This window comes from Strigops habroptila, chromosome 14 (genome assembly GCF_004027225.2).
Source record: "Strigops habroptila isolate Jane chromosome 14, bStrHab1.2.pri, whole genome shotgun sequence".
In the NCBI taxonomy this organism is placed as follows: Eukaryota; Metazoa; Chordata; class Aves; order Psittaciformes; family Psittacidae; genus Strigops; species Strigops habroptila.
Window position 1 is genome coordinate 12684420 of NC_044290.2, and position 15977 is coordinate 12700396.

The 15977-nt window shown below is 44.7% G+C and overlaps 2 protein-coding genes across 3 annotated transcripts in view; one reads left to right on the top strand and one right to left on the bottom strand.

The window, feature by feature from the left end:
* The window catches only part of RFNG (RFNG O-fucosylpeptide 3-beta-N-acetylglucosaminyltransferase), a 7602-nt gene extending 6722 nt beyond the window's left edge, over positions 1 to 880 (bottom strand). The window contains exon 1 of the mRNA XM_030506063.1: positions 375 to 880. Coding sequence (XP_030361923.1) covers positions 375 to 779 — 405 coding nt within the window. The 5' untranslated portion in view covers positions 780 to 880. The remainder of the gene's footprint in view (positions 1 to 374) is intronic.
* GPS1 (G protein pathway suppressor 1) lies at positions 585 to 12890 on the top strand. 2 transcript variants are annotated; one of them, XM_030506058.1, is made up of 15 exons: positions 1077 to 1258; positions 1604 to 1738; positions 3813 to 3905; positions 6073 to 6254; positions 7363 to 7527; positions 7709 to 7844; positions 8009 to 8086; positions 8488 to 8548; positions 8944 to 9029; positions 9530 to 9624; positions 10740 to 10845; positions 11165 to 11245; positions 11374 to 11511; positions 11739 to 11873; positions 12613 to 12890. In XM_030506058.1, exons 3-15 carry the CDS (start codon positions 3828 to 3830, stop codon positions 12685 to 12687), a joined length of 1416 nt encoding a protein of 471 aa, XP_030361918.1. In that variant the 5' UTR covers positions 1077 to 1258; positions 1604 to 1738; positions 3813 to 3827; the 3' UTR covers positions 12688 to 12890. The 2 variants fall into 2 exon arrangements, with proteins under 2 accessions (XP_030361917.1, XP_030361918.1); XM_030506057.1 differs by lacking the exon at positions 1604 to 1738 and having other exon boundaries at positions 585 to 1258.
* Positions 12891 to 15977: the final 3087 nt, after the last annotated feature.

Genomic DNA, 15977 nt, shown 5'->3' on the forward strand with positions numbered 1-15977 from the left:
GTGCTTGAATGGACTGAAATTCCCAAACAAGGGGAACACAAGAACAAATTCTACATTATTCTATGGAAAAACCTAAGTCGCTGAACTACTTAGACAAAAACATCAGCTTAGATGTGTCAGCACTTGGGATGTTTCACTATCCTGTAGCATTTTCCAGTCATACAAAAGTCTGCAAACTGCTTCTGCTTGGACCACTGTTCCTAGCTTGCACGTAGCTACCTTAAACAACTATGAACTCTTCCGGAGGTAGGCCCAGAGACCTTCCTCAATCTCCCTACGAAAGAGGTTTTCAACACACGCAGGGAGAAGGCGCAGCTGCTGCCCGGGAAAGCCGCGGGACGAGGCCCAGGCGCCGGCCGCCTGCCCCGGCTCACCTGTCCCCTGGCCTGGGAGATCCAGGTCTGCAGCAGCAATTCCAGCCGGCTCTTGTGGTACTTCCTCGTGGTCTTCACAGCAATGAAGATGTCCTTCAGCTCCAGGCTTTCCCTGCCCGAGCCCCCGGCAGCCCCAGGGCGGCTCTTCCGCACAGGCTGCGGGCTGCCGGCGAGGCCTCCGGCCCCGGCCGCCGGCTCCCCACGAGAGCCCGCCCGCGTGCCGGACACAGCGCTGCCCCCAGAGCCCGCCCGCTGCGGCGGGGGCCCGCTCGACCCGGCGGCGGGCGGCGGACGGCGGCGGGGCGCGGCGGGGGGCTGCCCCCGCGGCAGCAGGAGCAGGAGGAGGGCGGCAGCGCTGACGGACAGCAGGAAGCAGGCCTTGCGGAGCCCCAGGGAGGGGCTCATGCTGCAGCCCCGCGGGCCCGCGCTGCGCTGCTCGGCCGCCTCATGGCCCCGCGGGCGGGCGGCGGCTCTGGGCGGGCCGGCACCGGGAGCCCGGCCGCGCCTCCCGCTCTCCCCAACAGCTGCCCGGTCCCGGCCAGGCGGTCGCCGCGGCCGACGGAGAGGAGCGCCCGGGCACCCCGGGCCGCGCTGACTGGCGGGGGAGGCCGCCCCGGGCGGCGTGGGCAGGCGAGCGCGGCCGGGCCCCACGGCGACGAGAGCCCCGCGCAGCCCCGCCCCGCCCGCGCCGCCGCCCGGTGCGCCGGCGGGAGAGGCAAGACGGGCGGCGGCCCCTTTAAGGGCTTCACCTGTCGGATGCGGTCTGGCGGCGCCGCGCGGCCCGGAAGTGGAAGCCTAAGCGGAGGCAGAGGCGGGGAGGTCAACCAGAAGTGGTCGCCGCGAGGGGAAGGATGCCGCTGCCCGTCCAGGTCTTTAACTTGCAGGTACGGGGCAGCCGCCGGGTCCCGCCGGGTCCTGCCGCGGCCGTTCCCGCTCCCGCGCTGCTCCCGCGCGGTGCTCCATGGCGCGGCGCGGCCTGGCCCTGCCGCGGCCTCCGGGTGGCGCGGTGCGGCCTTCCCCTTCGGCTCCGCGCCCGAGGCTTCCTCGCGGGAAGGGGAGCCGCTCTCGGCCGGCCCTAGGCCCTCGCTCGCCCTTCCGCCCGGTCCATTGTGTCGCTTCCGCCGCTGATCGCGGTGAACAGCGCCCAGCCGAGCGTCTTCCGGCGCCCGCGGCGTCCCCCGCCGCTGCAGCGGCCCCCTTGCTTGATTTCCGCGTTGTGTGTGCCGTAGGTAGGGCCTGGGTAGTGGCGCAGGGTATACCGAGGTGGCGATGAAGAGGAACTGAGAGTCGGCAGTACAGGGGGAAAGCCGCAGGAGCCCAGAGGGGGTCGGTGTACAGAGCCTGGACCTTCAGTAACAGCACAGGTGATCCCTTTGCGAGTTAACGGTCTCTCTTTCCTTTAGCAGCTAGTAAGTTCTCTGTCAGGGTTCAGGGTTGCAGGAAGTCGGGTCAGAATGAGGGATAGTTCAGCATCCAGCTCAGCTTCAGTGGCAGGTCTGGACTGCAACCCCCGCAATAGATCACATGTTTTCCTGAGTACAGTCGGAGAGCTCAGGGAGCACCAGAGAATCAGCCTGTGTAAGGCCTTGTGAGGAACCTTCCAACTGCGCGCCCTGCTGGGCTCAGGACGTCTTGGGGAAGGAGCATTATTTTATTGGCTTGAGTAGTTCTTAATCGAAATTTGCATCTTCCGAAATAAAGAGTTAGCTTGAAAATGTCTGAGTTTGCATGTCCTAGTGGGACTTCCAGCCCACTTGTGTTTTTCCTTATCTGGGAGTTAAGAGAGAAATGCAGAGTATAGTCTACCAGCGCAGCAGGACACAAATCATTCTGTTCCACCAGCTGGAGTTACTGTTAATTTCTGTAATGCTGATTTCTTCTAAGGAGTCCATTTCAGGTTTTTACTATGGTAGGTAAACACAGCCTAAAAAAAACCAACCCTGACACTTAGTGTTTCTGATATAAGAAAAGAGATAAGGTAGATAAAAATGGAAAAAGTAATGGTCTCAATGTATGGTGGCTTAACTGTTCATATGCATGGTTTTCCTGGGTGCTGATCTGAACAATCAAACTCTCCTTTGCACCCTCCTCCCTTTCCTTCATGCAGAGAATACCAAGCTAGGAAACAAACCTTTATATGCTTTACTTTAGATTTTGGGAGACCCAGAGATCTCAGTGTTGAGATACGTGCATATTTGGTACCTACCAGTCTGTGAAAGAATAAGCAGGCTGTGGGGGAGTACAAGATGGATCAACTCTTAGAGCTAGGAAATCTGGATCTGCCCTATTTGTCCTCACACACCCCCCAACCCCCAAATCCCTCTTATAATTTATGTCTTAACAGACAGCAAAATCAATTAAACCATGGAAATAATTTGGTGTTGGTGGGGGTAAGGCATTTTTGTCCTTTCTAAGGCCCACTTGTACAATTTGCTTCAAATCAGGTGTTGCTTATGGCAATATCTGCACATATTCAGCATGTTATAAGAAGACATTCAGCTTCTTTTTCCCGAGTTAAAATCGTAATACTTGGAGTGAATGTTTAGCACACTTTCGACTAGGAGAAGGAAAAGAATTTCATGCTAGCATACTGGTTTTGTTTGTGGGACTGTATAGTAAATTGGGTTTTGTCATGGTTTAAGCCCAGCCAGTATTCCCAGGCGGTCTCCCATCCAAGTGCTAACCAAGTTACTTCTTAAATGGGAAGACATGCAGGCATTGTCTTGATGCAGTTGTACTGAGGTCACTGAACTGGTTCAAAGCAGTGCACGATATACTGGGAGAAAAAAGTTCTGCTGTTCTGCAAAAGACAGTCTGCCTAAACAGTTGGACTCGGATAAATAAAGGGGGATAGTTCAACTGATGGTAATTTTTTCCCCAGTATTTGTTAGAATCTCTGGAATTACCATTCTGCATTCTGTTCTTTACATTTTTTAATACTGTTAAAAGTGTAACAGTTGTCATCCTTTCTTTGTCTCCCCACCCCCCCAGAAAAAAACCCAACAACTACTTTTAAGCATTGAGTAAAGCACCTTTGAAAGGTTCTTGTGATTTTTGGGGTACTTCTTGAGCTGAATGTTAATGCCTGCTCTTGTTCAAGGAAGAGAAATGGAACATCATACAGCATTTAGTATGCATGCCTGAGGTACTTTGTAGAACCAGATTTATTGACCCCTTCACTTTCTTGCCTGATAATCTACCAAACAAAATAAAATGTTCTGTGGGAATGCTGAGCCTTAGTGCTGCTTGTTTTAGACAAAGTATGGTGCTGAGTAGTGGTATTGCTAGAGAAAAATCCTAAACATGTCCAAAGACTGAGGAGTGTTTTTCATTTAAAAAATGAATGTGTATTTAAGCAAGTTCTTAATAGATTGAATCGCATAGCTTTTTCGTGCCCAAATGTAATAAGCTACTTTTCACCTCATTTTGCAATTCTAGGGTGCAGTAGAGCCCATGCAGATTGACGTAGATCCACAAGAAGATCAGCAAAATGCACCTGATATCAACTATGTGGTGGAGAACCCCACTCTGGTATGTGCTGGTCAAGGGCTAACGGGTTACATTTCTTGGGCATGGCCTCTTCCTGTGAGGTTTTGGAAAAACTCCTTCATTTTACTCCTTATCAGATTGTTATGTAGAGATTAATAGATTCTCTTCAAAGCAAGGTGGGGTAAGAATAGCCGTGACCTTTTCTGTAGCTCCTTGTCACATACTGAGCTCTACTGCACCTTCTGAGATGAAGGAGGAATCGCTGCTTTGTGACTTGCTGCTTGTTGCCTGTTTGAGACAGTTTCCATTCTGAGATGGTTTAGTCCATCTCTGATTACTTAGAGATGTGTAATGATGCATATGATGTGCTGCTCAGCTAAAGGCACTTGCTACGTTTGCTTTCTATTCTCAAGGCCAGGTTGGACACAGGGGTTTTGAGCAACCTGGTCTAGCGGAAGGCGTCCCTGCCCATGGCAGGGGGGTTGGAACTTGATGATATTTAAGGTCTCTTCCAACCCAAACCATTCTGTGGTTCTGTGTGATTCTGTGTAATTCCTTTATTTTGAGGCTTGGTCTTTGAGGAGCAAGGCTCAGGTGCTTTAAGTATATATTTGAGGATTGAATTCTTTTATTGTTTAATTCTCTGGAGACTGACTAAAGCCCACAGAACTGTAAAAGGCTATATTTGCTCATATCAGTTTCTTCAGTTTTTAGTTAATTGTTTGATACTTTGAGCAATTTTTATGTATTAGCTCTGTAACAGTGAGAGATGGGTGTTGCAGAAGAGAACAAAAATGTTGATTGGAAAAAGTTAAAGCAACGTTAAAATTGCAAAATAAAGCATTTAATTAGGAAGCTTTGGATCTCACATAACTTCTGGAGCTTTAAATGGTTCCTCTTGTCCCTGTGCCTTATTAACAGTTGCCATATGGTTACTCACTGTGTACTGCACAGCCCTCTTTTAGTTTTTTGTTTGTTTATTCGTTTGTTAGTTCTGTCTTTTTTGTTTGATGTTTGGTTTGGTTTTTAGCATATGACCTGATACCGTGTTTGATTTCATTGCATTTCAATTCTGTTCTGAAGCTAGAGTGATGAAGAAATTATGTTGTGACCTTTGTCTTTGCTATTACTATAGCACCTAGTGTGCCACAAAACTTAGCAGTTTTCTTTTCACCGTAACTGATGTGAAGGACCATAATTCCCCTTTGACATTCAAATTGCTGAAGAGTAAAGTGAAATTACTCGGGGATTTCAGGAGTATTGTACACCATCAGGCATGAAACTGTGGAAGAAAGAATGCTCCTGTCATTATATTTTTGAAGTTATGTGGCAAATAAAGCAGGAATCCTAAACACAAATTTTCAGTGTACACGGTCGTGTTCCAGTCTCAGAGCAAGGTGATTCTTGCCCTGAATCAGGCAAGAATCATGTTAGAAAATGCTCCTGTGGCGTCTGTAACGGTATCTTAATTTAGACATGCAGGGGTGGGGGGGGTCAGACATGACACAGGATGTATATTAGATGTGGGCAAGCAACCTGTGTCAGGTGTTTCCTACTGCCTGAATGCTTGACTTTGCCCTGAACACTCTGCTGTGGTTGTTTGCATGTGGACTTCTGTCTTCAGGCAATCTCCCTGCCATGCTGTATCATATCTTTACTAGTCATTTTGTGCTTTTCTTCTCCCTTCCACCCCAAGGCTTAAAATCTGTTAAGTGTTCAGAATTTAAAACTCAAATCCTTCCTCAAGAGTAAAAGATCTTATTTGTTATCAGAGGAGATGTTTTAAGAAATTAGTGGGAGAAAAAGAATGCAAACTGTCATATGGAAACTATTTTGAATTATTTTTCAAGGAAAAACTACATGTGGAATGGTTGTCTGGTTTAGGAAACTTCAGCTCAAATAATGGAAACTTGATAAAGTTATTAGCAGGTGATTTAACTGATGCTTACAATGCATGAGCTGATGCCTTATGGACAGCATCACAACTGAAATAAAGAAAGCGAAATTGTGTTGTACTGCATGTTTCTGAGGAAATTACTAACCTTTGAAGAAAACAGAAACAGAATAATCTTACCTGATTTTTCATTTGTCTGAGTCATGTTGCCCTCCATAGAGGGGTCAGGGCTGCAGGCAAACCTGTGCAGGTCACAGAGGAGTAGCCTGATTTCGTGTTGCGTCTTCACCTTCTAAGAGCAGGTCTTGTTTGCAGGATTTGGAGCAGTATGCCTCGAGCTACAGCGGGCTGATGCGAATCGAGCGACTGCAGTTTATTGCTGATCACTGCCCCCAGCTGCGGGTGGAAGCTCTTAAGATGGCTCTGTCATTTGTCCAGAGAACTTTCAATGTTGATGTGTACGAAGAAATCCACAGGAAGTTGTCTGAGGCCACCAGGTACTAAAAGATCATGGGAACCTGGGGAGCTTTTGTATTTAAGACCAGTTTGGGACTTTGCATGTAATAGTAGCATGTTTCTTATGTAAATTGTATTTACCCTTAGAATTTGACAGCAGTGAAATATCTGTGTTCAGGCCTAAGGTCTCATGCTTTTTAAAAAGATTAACACGGAAGACATAATCTCATTCTGAAGTTTTAGTGTTTTAAAAGGCTACAGGTAGGTATTGAGGAGAGTTTAGTCCTTGCAACTGCTTCAAATATTAATGAACACAGTTGTCCTTTCTTAGTAGATTCTGGAGATGAAGCCTCTTCTAGATGCTCTGGTGTTCGGAAATGAAAACTGTATCTGTTTGTCTTCTTTTGGTTTGCACCCCCCCACCTCGCTTTACTGGTTGAGGGTAGCCTTTGATACATCACTTGGCCATCCACACTCCCTGTCTTTGCATTATCTTTTTACTTTGCATATTGATTTCTTTTCTGTTTCGCCCTGGGAGTCTTTACCATGTGTGTGTGACAGTATGTTCATTGCAGCCTGCAGTCTCCACCCAAAAAACTCACAATGTTTAAAATACTGGCATGTGAGTTCAGTGCAAGTAGATATGTTGATCTGAGCTGGATGGAAAAAGAAGTTGAATAGTGCCTGTACAGTGTAGGTGTGCAACCAAGCCATTACAATATCGTTGGGGAGAGAGCTCATAAACACTTGCACCGTGTGTCCCATATAGAGATGTTTGATTGGATTCAGTAACTTTTTAGAGTCATTAAATATTTCCATTGCAGCTCTCTTACTAACTTGCTTTCAATTGATTTATAGAGCAGGTTGTTTCTTTAAAATTAGCAATGACTTGCTTGTCAATAAAATATCTGCAAAAGATCAGTAGGATAATTTTGAGAAGAATTTGTAAACATCTGTGGTGCTTTCATGATTGATGTTACTGTTTTCACTGGAAATCTTGGCATCTTCCCTGACCTTTCCCCCCCCGGTGTTTTCTCTTTGGTCTGGTTTGTGTGTGCAGGACTGTTTGTTAGGGTAGCAGGGCCACTTAGAAGACCTCTGTTTTGAAAACTTTGCAGCATAATAGCCACACTCAAACTTTCCTTTCAGAGAACTGCAGAATACACCTGATGCTGTCCCTGATAGTGGAATTGAACCCCCTCCCCTTGACTCAGCTTGGGTTGAAGCTACACGCAAAAAAGCTCTTCTTAAACTGGAGAAACTCGACACAGATCTGAAAAATTACAAAGGGAACTCCATCAAGGAGAGTATCAGGTGAGATGCAGAAGGCTCTGCTGGAGCAAGGAAGAGCATTTTGCTCCTCCAGGCACCTAACACAGGATGTCAACTGCATTTAGTGCCTTAGGTCAGTGTGTTGAGTTACTTGTTTGGAACAAACTGACTGTGTCCCTTTCTGAGCACAAAGTTCATTGGTATTTTAATTCCTGTGCTCCAGGAGAGGCCATGATGACTTAGGTGATCATTACCTTGACTGTGGGGACCTCAGCAACGCTCTCAAGTGTTACTCACGAGCCCGTGATTACTGCACCAGTGCTAAACATGTTATCAACATGTGCCTCAATGTTATCAAGGTAGGAGGGTTTGCAGGAAGTGGTACTTGGTGTCTTTCTGATATCTGCTATGAAGTCCACCTATACTTTGCTCTGGTTACACTTCTCATGTCTGCAATGATACTGCTTATCTAAGTAACACCATTTATCCATGCCTGTTCTACACTGTTTCTGGCTCTCTACAGGTCAGTGTCTACCTCCAGAATTGGTCTCATGTTCTGAGCTATGTAAGCAAGGCTGAGTCTACACCAGAAATTGCAGAAGTAAGGTCCTGCTTTTTAACTTGCATGAGTATTCCCTTTTTTTTCTGTCTCCAAAATTTGTAAAACTATTTATTCCTTTCCCCCTTCATTACTTACTCTCTATAAGACTCCTTTCATCTTACAGCCCATTCTTTCTCTAATTCAGTCTCCTTGGCTGCTGTATTATTTCTTTTCTGTTGTTGCTTTTTTCCCATGATTTGTGTGTAGGAAATCTGACTCATGGTAAAAACAGAGAGACTTCTTATCCTCAGTTCTTGCCGTATTTCCCAAGACAAATAAGATGAAGTTATCTTGCTGTTGAGATTTGCAAGTTAATTATTAGGATGAAATATCTCAAGGACAGTTGTGATCAAAATGGTTTTCATACTGTTTGCTCACTACTGCTTTTTCTTAACCTTTAGCAAAGAGGAGAAAGAGACAGCCAGACACAAGCAATTCTCACCAAACTGAAGTGTGCAGCAGGTGGGTGAATCCTTCAGCTTCCTGTATTGTCTGCCCATCTTTCTGCCTGTTGGCTGTCTACAGGGTTCTTTGATGGCAGTGTACACTTGGTTTATTTTTTCTCTCAGATTTGACAGACTTTCTATTTTCTCACCAGAAATGCAAAATTTGATAAAGCTGATGAGATGTAACTGCTGACTTGTTTTTGCCATTTCTTTTTTCTCCCTAAGTTTCTTCAGAGAGGGTACCAGTGTGAGTCAGTGTAGTTCAAAGGACACTAAATACTGCCTGAGAGTCTCATTTCATTTCAGTATTGAAGGCACTAGCAACCATGCCAGGGTCCTGTTGGACTCCCCAGATTTTGCAGTTTCTCCTCATTTGTATGCTGTCATAAACTAACTTTTCCTGGTTCCTAGGCTTGGCCGAACTAGCTGCTCGGAAGTACAAACAGGCAGCAAAGTGCTTCTTATTGGCATCATTTGATCACTGTGATTTCCCTGAGGTGAGGACCAAGAGGGAGGTGTGTGTAGGTCTTGGAGGGGATGTAATTCTTCTAAATATTAGGTTGTAAAATTCAGATGTTGTAGTTATTCTCACAGCATTCCTGCATAGTTTAGTGGTGCTGTGACTTGTGTTGGGTTTTGGGCTTTCAGTTTTGGGTTTCATTTTTCTTTTTTAGTCTCAGTTCTTGGGTTCTCTAAATGATCTACTGTAGATCACATGGGAATTACCTGTGAGATTTGTGTATCTCACATCTGAGGTCTGTGTATTTGTAGCTCAGACAGTAGACTGTTGGAATTGGCTTCTGCTCTCCTAGCAATGGACAGTCACTCAGGCTCTGGGTGAATGCCTGAGAGCGTGCTGAGTGGTTCCACTCCGTTTCACAGGGACTGATCTTGTCACTTGTGAAGAGGAGGCCTGGGGCAGAAAACTTAATTCCATCCTTCTGCCATTTTAGTAGTCAGTGACAGCTTCCTGTGTCTCTCCCTGCCCTCTCTCCAGCTGTTGTCTCCCAGCAATGTGGCTGTGTATGGTGGTCTTTGTGCCCTTGCTACCTTTGACCGTCAGGAACTGCAACGGAATGTTATCTCCAGCAGGTAAGTGATGCCTTGAGAGGAGTTTGTATGTACTGGACATCTTTTGGGACATGGGACTTTGGTTGAGAGTGGATTCTGTCAGGAGTAATAGCTTTCTTATACAGGAGAGAAAGAATCACAGAGCCTCAGTTTGGCTTTAGCATTAAGTGACGTTTTACTGTCTAAACCACAGTGGTTAATTTTCATATTACAATGGCAGTTTCCAGCCCAAGTCAAATCCGACATCTCCATAGCCCAGTTTTCTCTCTCCGTCACTGGTGCATATCAGATATTAATTCAGAGGTATAGAACCCCCACAGAGGCAGCTATAAGATAATTTGCCTTCATGTTATCACTTGTTGTGGTGTACATTAGTTGTATTAATACAATTTAATAATGCTTAATAGAACTTGCAGCGTAATCTAACTATGACATATATGAGGTTAAGAGAATTACAGCCTTGGGAAGAAAAATGGATATTTGTGTGTCATAGATTGAATTGCAATGATACTGAATTCCTGTCAGCTAAGTGTATGGAAGCACTAATTTTAAACTAATGTGGGAAAAGGGTTGTTATGCTACTATTTTATTGGCTGATTCATAGGGTGAGATCTCAGGGTTTGCAAATCTGTGATGGAGAATTGGGAGAGCTCTGAGAGAGTGTGCATCCCAAAGATTTCCCACATTTACGATAGGTTATTCCTAAGACAGTTGCGTGCTCAACCTGCCTATTGCATGCTGTCGTTGGTGAAAGCTGTGCTTTGAAAGGGAACGCAAAGCTGGCCAGCGCAGACCACCATGCATGCACAAACATGGCCTATTTTTTCTGGTGGTGTGTCCTCATTTTGACCTATTCCCACTAATATTTTTATGTTTTGTGTTGCCAAACACTTCTACTGCTTGGTTTGTCAAAAGTCTCTTGCCTTCCTTCACCATAGCTCTGACGCTGTGCTGCATCTCTTTGTGTTCCAGGCTCACAGCCCTGTTGAAAATGGGTTGTGTGGTCTGTAGAGAGTAAAATCTTGGCATTTTCACAGGATAGTGAGAGTTTGTAACCTTGCAACTTGGAGTTATGGGGTTGTGGGGTATTTAAGTGGTGGGTTCCAATATCTTATCACTGCCATCTTTACCCGTAGCTCCTTCAAATTGTTTTTGGAGCTGGAACCACAGGTTCGTGACATCATCTTCAAGTTTTATGAATCTAAATATGCTTCATGCCTGAAGATGCTGGATGAGATGAAGGTGAGTTGCAGGGTAAGAGTGCAGAACCAGACCCTTCACCTGCCTTTTGTGAGAAGTAGTTACTGTTAGAAGTAGCTACTAAGAGTGTTCAGCTCTTCTGTGTCTTCTGTCTCCTGATGCGGCAAATGGAAATTGGGAGTAGTTTAGCAAGTTTTTTAAAATATATTGCTATATTTATTCATTCTTGTTTTATGGTATTGTCTTGCTGTAGTATAATACCCTTAAGGTGTAGCTATATACATATATTTGTTTCAGAACATAAGAATAATATTTGGATGTCCTTTTTTTTTGTTTGTTTGGGTTTGTTTTGTTTGCACAGGACAACCTGCTGCTGGACATGTACCTTGCACCTCATGTCAGGACACTTTATACCCAGATTCGAAATCGTGCCCTTATTCAGGTAATTGTTCCTGTAATCCCACGAGTTGGATGAACAGTAAGAAAGGCCGTCTCTTTGTAATTGCTTTTCCCATGGTTTTCCAGAGGGCAGGGAGTACAGTTGGCAACTGAGTATTTTCTTCTTCCTAGTACTTCAGCCCCTATGTGTCAGCAGATATGCGCAAGATGGCCACTGCTTTTAATACCACAGTGGCTGCTCTGGAAGATGAACTTACTCAGCTGATCCTGGAGGGACTGATCAATGCCAGAATAGACTCACACAGTAAGGTGAGTGCATCAGAGCCACTGAACAGCCGTACTAAGATTAGAAACTCTCCATTCTGGAAGGCTTCGAAGTTGCATTCATATGTTGTGACTGGTACGTTCAATAGGGCTGAGCCGTGTGTAAAACTCAGAGTCCATGATACCTTGGCTTTGTTCCCTTGTGCAAAAAGGGCTTCCTGCTGTGAAACCCTGTCATAGCTCCTGTGTACAGTTCTCTGTATTGGTTACAGATTCTTTATGCTCGAGATGTAGATCAGCGTAGCACAACTTTTGAGAAGTCTTTACTAATGGGCAAAGAATTTCAGCGCCGTGCCAAAGCCATGATCCTGCGTGCCGCGGTCCTGCGCAACCAGATACATGTCAAGGTATGGGCATGCGAAGTGTGGACTTTGAGACAATGTAAAGAGGTTAAATTTATCTTCTTTTTTAACTGAAACTCTTAAAATTGGTGAATTGAAGATTCTGGAGGGAAATGGATTTATTGTGCTTATGATTGGACAAATTCTCACAGTAGTAAATATAAATATATAAGGAACAGATGTTTCTGGCCAATACATTGACCTGCTTGTGCAATGCAGAATGTCCTTTGAAGTTCACATGCTTGGGTTGATTCTAACTTACTCATTCATTACGTATCTTTTATCAAAACAAAGATTGTTTTAAGTAATTTTTTTGGTAGAGGAAGTAAAAAATGCATGAATTGCTTGGAGTATTCCTTTCAGGATGCAGTTCCAAAAGAATGCCCCCAGGGAGGATAGGCCATCTGCCACAGAACATGTAAAATGCTATAGTATATTGATCTCTATGATAACTAAATGCCAGATAGGATTCAACTTGTTGGGGCCAACAGCAACTTGTACATAGTAAATAAGAGTGGCTTAAAAGTTCTGGTTTGACTTCTTTAGGAACAGTTCTTGTGAACTGTAACTGTAGAAGTTGTAAACACAAAGCTTTTGAAAGCCATCACTATTTATAAGTTGGGGGTGTGCTCTCCTGCTGCTCTTATCCTGCTGTGCTTCACCTGTGCTTCATTTGGTCTCTCAGGAAGCACCCTGCAGGATATTTACACATCATTAACCAGGGTGTGTTTTGGTCTTGTTGCAGTCTCCTCCGAGAGAAGGTAGCCAAGGGGAACTTACTCCAGCTAACAGCCAGTCCAGGATGAGCACCAACATGTGAAAAACTTCGTGTACTACAAAAAAAGAAATGGTCCCTCCAGGACTGTACCCAGTGTCTCACCCACTAACTGCTGAGCTTCACAAACTGTCCCTGTCTCCCTCACTTCTTGCTCAGATTGAGAGGGTCAGGGCTGATGGTGGATAATAATGAATATTCCTATAACTTCAGTTCTCCTTGAAAAGAAATTCTTTCTAAAAACAGCATCCCTGCAATGGGTCATCATTTCAGTTTTGGTAGAACACCTTCCACCATTCTCCTTCTCCACCACTCCGTAAAGAGCTGTCAGGTTATTCACACAGATGCTGTTTTAAGAGTTTTTCAGCTGCTATTAGTTTTCATGTCTCAAAGCTGCAAAAATAGTTAGTGTTAAGTTGAATGGACATGTGTGATCTAAGATGAATTTCACTAGCCTGAAAGTTTTGCCTTGATTTTGCGCAATGCTGAGCTTTCAGTTTATTCCAGATAAACTTCCATTGCTTGCAGTTATGGAGCTAGAGTTCTGATGGGAGAGGAGACTTCCTTTGAGAAACTCTTAATGATTTTTTCACCTATACTAGAAAACATGGCACCGCTTCCATGCATTCAGTCACAGGCCTTTATTTTAGGGTGTTATGTTTACCTGGATGCCAGTTCTTTCTCTGTTTGCTGATGTGTTTCTCACTTGTGTGTGACCTGGCTTTGGGGTCTAATGTTATCGTAGCAGTAAATTTCTTACTTCATGCAAATACGGCTGCTTGTCCAGTCTTACTGCCGTAGTGTGTGATGGTTTCCCAACACTTGCTTCTGGTAGCATGGATAAATGCCATAAAATACCACTCAAGTCCTGAGGAAGAGCTGAAAGCAGCCAATTTAGGTGCCTGCTCTCCAGGTGCATTTATTCTGCTTTTCCTTTTATAAAGGGATTAAAGGTGGCAGCCCAGGTGTGTGTGTTCTGTGTTAACAAAAGGAGATATGCACTGAATTTTCTGAAGTCACTGCAGCTTTGCATTCAGCTGATCCATAAGGCAAGCTAAGAATTTTGATCCAGCCCTGACTGGTCTGGCAACTGACTCAACTGACTCCAGATGTTCCTGTTACTGTGTTCATGCTTTTCCTTCCCCCTCCCCCCCCTTTTTTTTTTTAAATGAGTTGTTCTATCTCGTGCATTAAAGAACAGGATTAAAAAAGCTTGTGAGTATTTGGAGTTTTGTGTTAAAGTTGGGGTTTAGGTATTTTGGTCTCAAGCCGTTGATGTTTTGCTAAGCTTGATGATGTTTTGTAGGCTATTGTATTGTCATTTCTGATCTGATTCGAGATGTAGTTTGGATGAACTGTGAAGAAAGTGCAACTTGAGAGAATGTTCTGATAGCAAAACTCCTGGACTGCATTTGCACAGCTGCTAAATTGCAGCAGCAGTGCTCTCTCCCTCTCGCTTTCTGTGCTTTTCATGACTTAGGTGCTGAAAATGAAAGCAATAGTTCCTGCGAGGTCTTTGCTTAAGTGTCTTCCATTTGGCATGGGAAAACTCTCTCGTTTTTGAGGGGAGAGAGAGCTGCTTAATCAAGAACTTTGAGTCAAGCATCACGAATGGCTAGTTTATTGAGAAAGGCAAGTTGAGTCCTCAGGTAAATTGCTGTATAAAAATATTTCCTTATAAAAATGCTGGGAAAGTAATTTTAATGCTTTCTGCTCATGCTGAAGGAAAGCTGTTCTTCAGTCCTATATTGCTCACACGTTCTTGCTTTTTTCCTAAGGTGGGCTGCTGATAGCATTTCTAAGAAGAAGTTCTGTGCTCTTGTAAAGGTGGTTTTGCAACCCAGTTAAGTGCATCACGTCAGCTGGCTGTCTTTGCTTATGCACAGCTTCCACTGTCTTCATTTTATTATCTTCTGTTCCTTCCTGGAGGCCTTCTGCTGGAGGAATCCTCAATTGTAAATGGACATCTTCAGCTCACTGGCTTGAGAGTTTCTGCTCTTCAGACACTAGCACTTATCTGCTCCCAGGGTAGGAAGCACCTATCCTTTAGCAGTCAGCATGGAGCCCACGAGGTGGCAACAGCAGTTTCCAGCTCTTGCTGTGGCCTGAGGCGGTTCTGTAGCTGGGGCAGAGATGAACAGTTTCTTCTCTCCAGACAAAAATGCTTACAACCTCTTCTGGACACATAGAGCATTCTCTATAGTTGCCTACTTCATTGGCACTGCTCAAGCATAGTGTATACTTTTGCATAGAATTATTAGTGCGTAACTCTCCTTTAGCCTGTGAAAGAAGCTGCTGTTGCTTTAGGATCTCATAGATGTGAGTCTGGGCTGTTCAGGCGTATTTCTTCTAGACATCGTTCAGTGCCTGCTTCAGTCCTAACTACCCGCCAGGCAAAAGTCAGGAAGTACTACACAGCACAGATACAGTTCTGTATAACTTGCATGCATAAACAGTTTCCCCCAGTGAAAGATTTTTCTTACTCTAAACTTCTAAGTAATATCTCAAGTAATAAATGGGAAAATAGTGACTCAGAATGAATTTCCAGTGATTCACTGCGACCACCAAGGTTAATCCAGTGGGTGAAGTTTTGTGTGATCTGTAGCATGTTGATAATGTCTAGGATATGTTCAGAAGAACTTATTTAAGTGGATTTCATGAACTTGTACAGCACCTTTTTGTTGATGAGGAAAGAGGTGCCAATGGGAGGCCATAATTGATGGTGTCCTCATACAGTGTAAATCCTGCTTTCTTTGCCCGATTTAGCTAGGCATAAAGGAAAACCAGTTGGAAAGAACCTGGTTCTTTTGGTAAAGAAACTGCCATTATGAGATTTGTGTTGGAGTAGTTAGTAATTACAACAGAGCTCTGGCCAGAGCTCGTCCAGCAAAGTGTTGCTAAAGGTTTGCAGAGGGAGGTCTGTAGGAGGGGAGATGACATTTCTGCTCGGACTGTGGCTGAGGGCAGCAGCATCTGTCAGCTGCTGTTGTCTGAAAGACATCAGTGGATGAGGGAGAAAGATTGTTCTGTCTTTGCCTGGTGCCATGCATTATGATCTGTATGTTGGTTTCTGGGACTCTGCTGTAATGGCCTTTCAAGTTAGTTGAAATTTCAGCATTGTTCCATCCTGTGGACAGCTGTCCAGACTGCCACTGAATAACGTGTTATTTCTGATCCAATGTAATAGAAACCTTCAGAGAAACAACTGAGGGAACTTTGGCCTCTGACGAAGGCCCATCGGGCACAGGTAGGAAGTGCTGCTCAAGCACTGATTTTCAATTTTTTTCATATTTTTTTTTAAGAGTAGAGTCTCAGCCAACTTAATTTGGCCATTC

Coding starts and splice junctions, on each gene's coding strand:
- GPS1 (XM_030506057.1), top strand. CDS start 1,226: ATGCCGCTGCCCGTCCAGGTCTTTAACTTGCAG. Junction 9,625..10,739: donor CGGAATGTTATCTCCAGCAG/GTAAGTGATGCC, acceptor CTTTACCCGTAG/CTCCTTCAAATTGTTTTTGG. Junction 11,246..11,373: donor GAAATCGTGCCCTTATTCAG/GTAATTGTTCCT, acceptor TCTTCTTCCTAG/TACTTCAGCCCCTATGTGTC.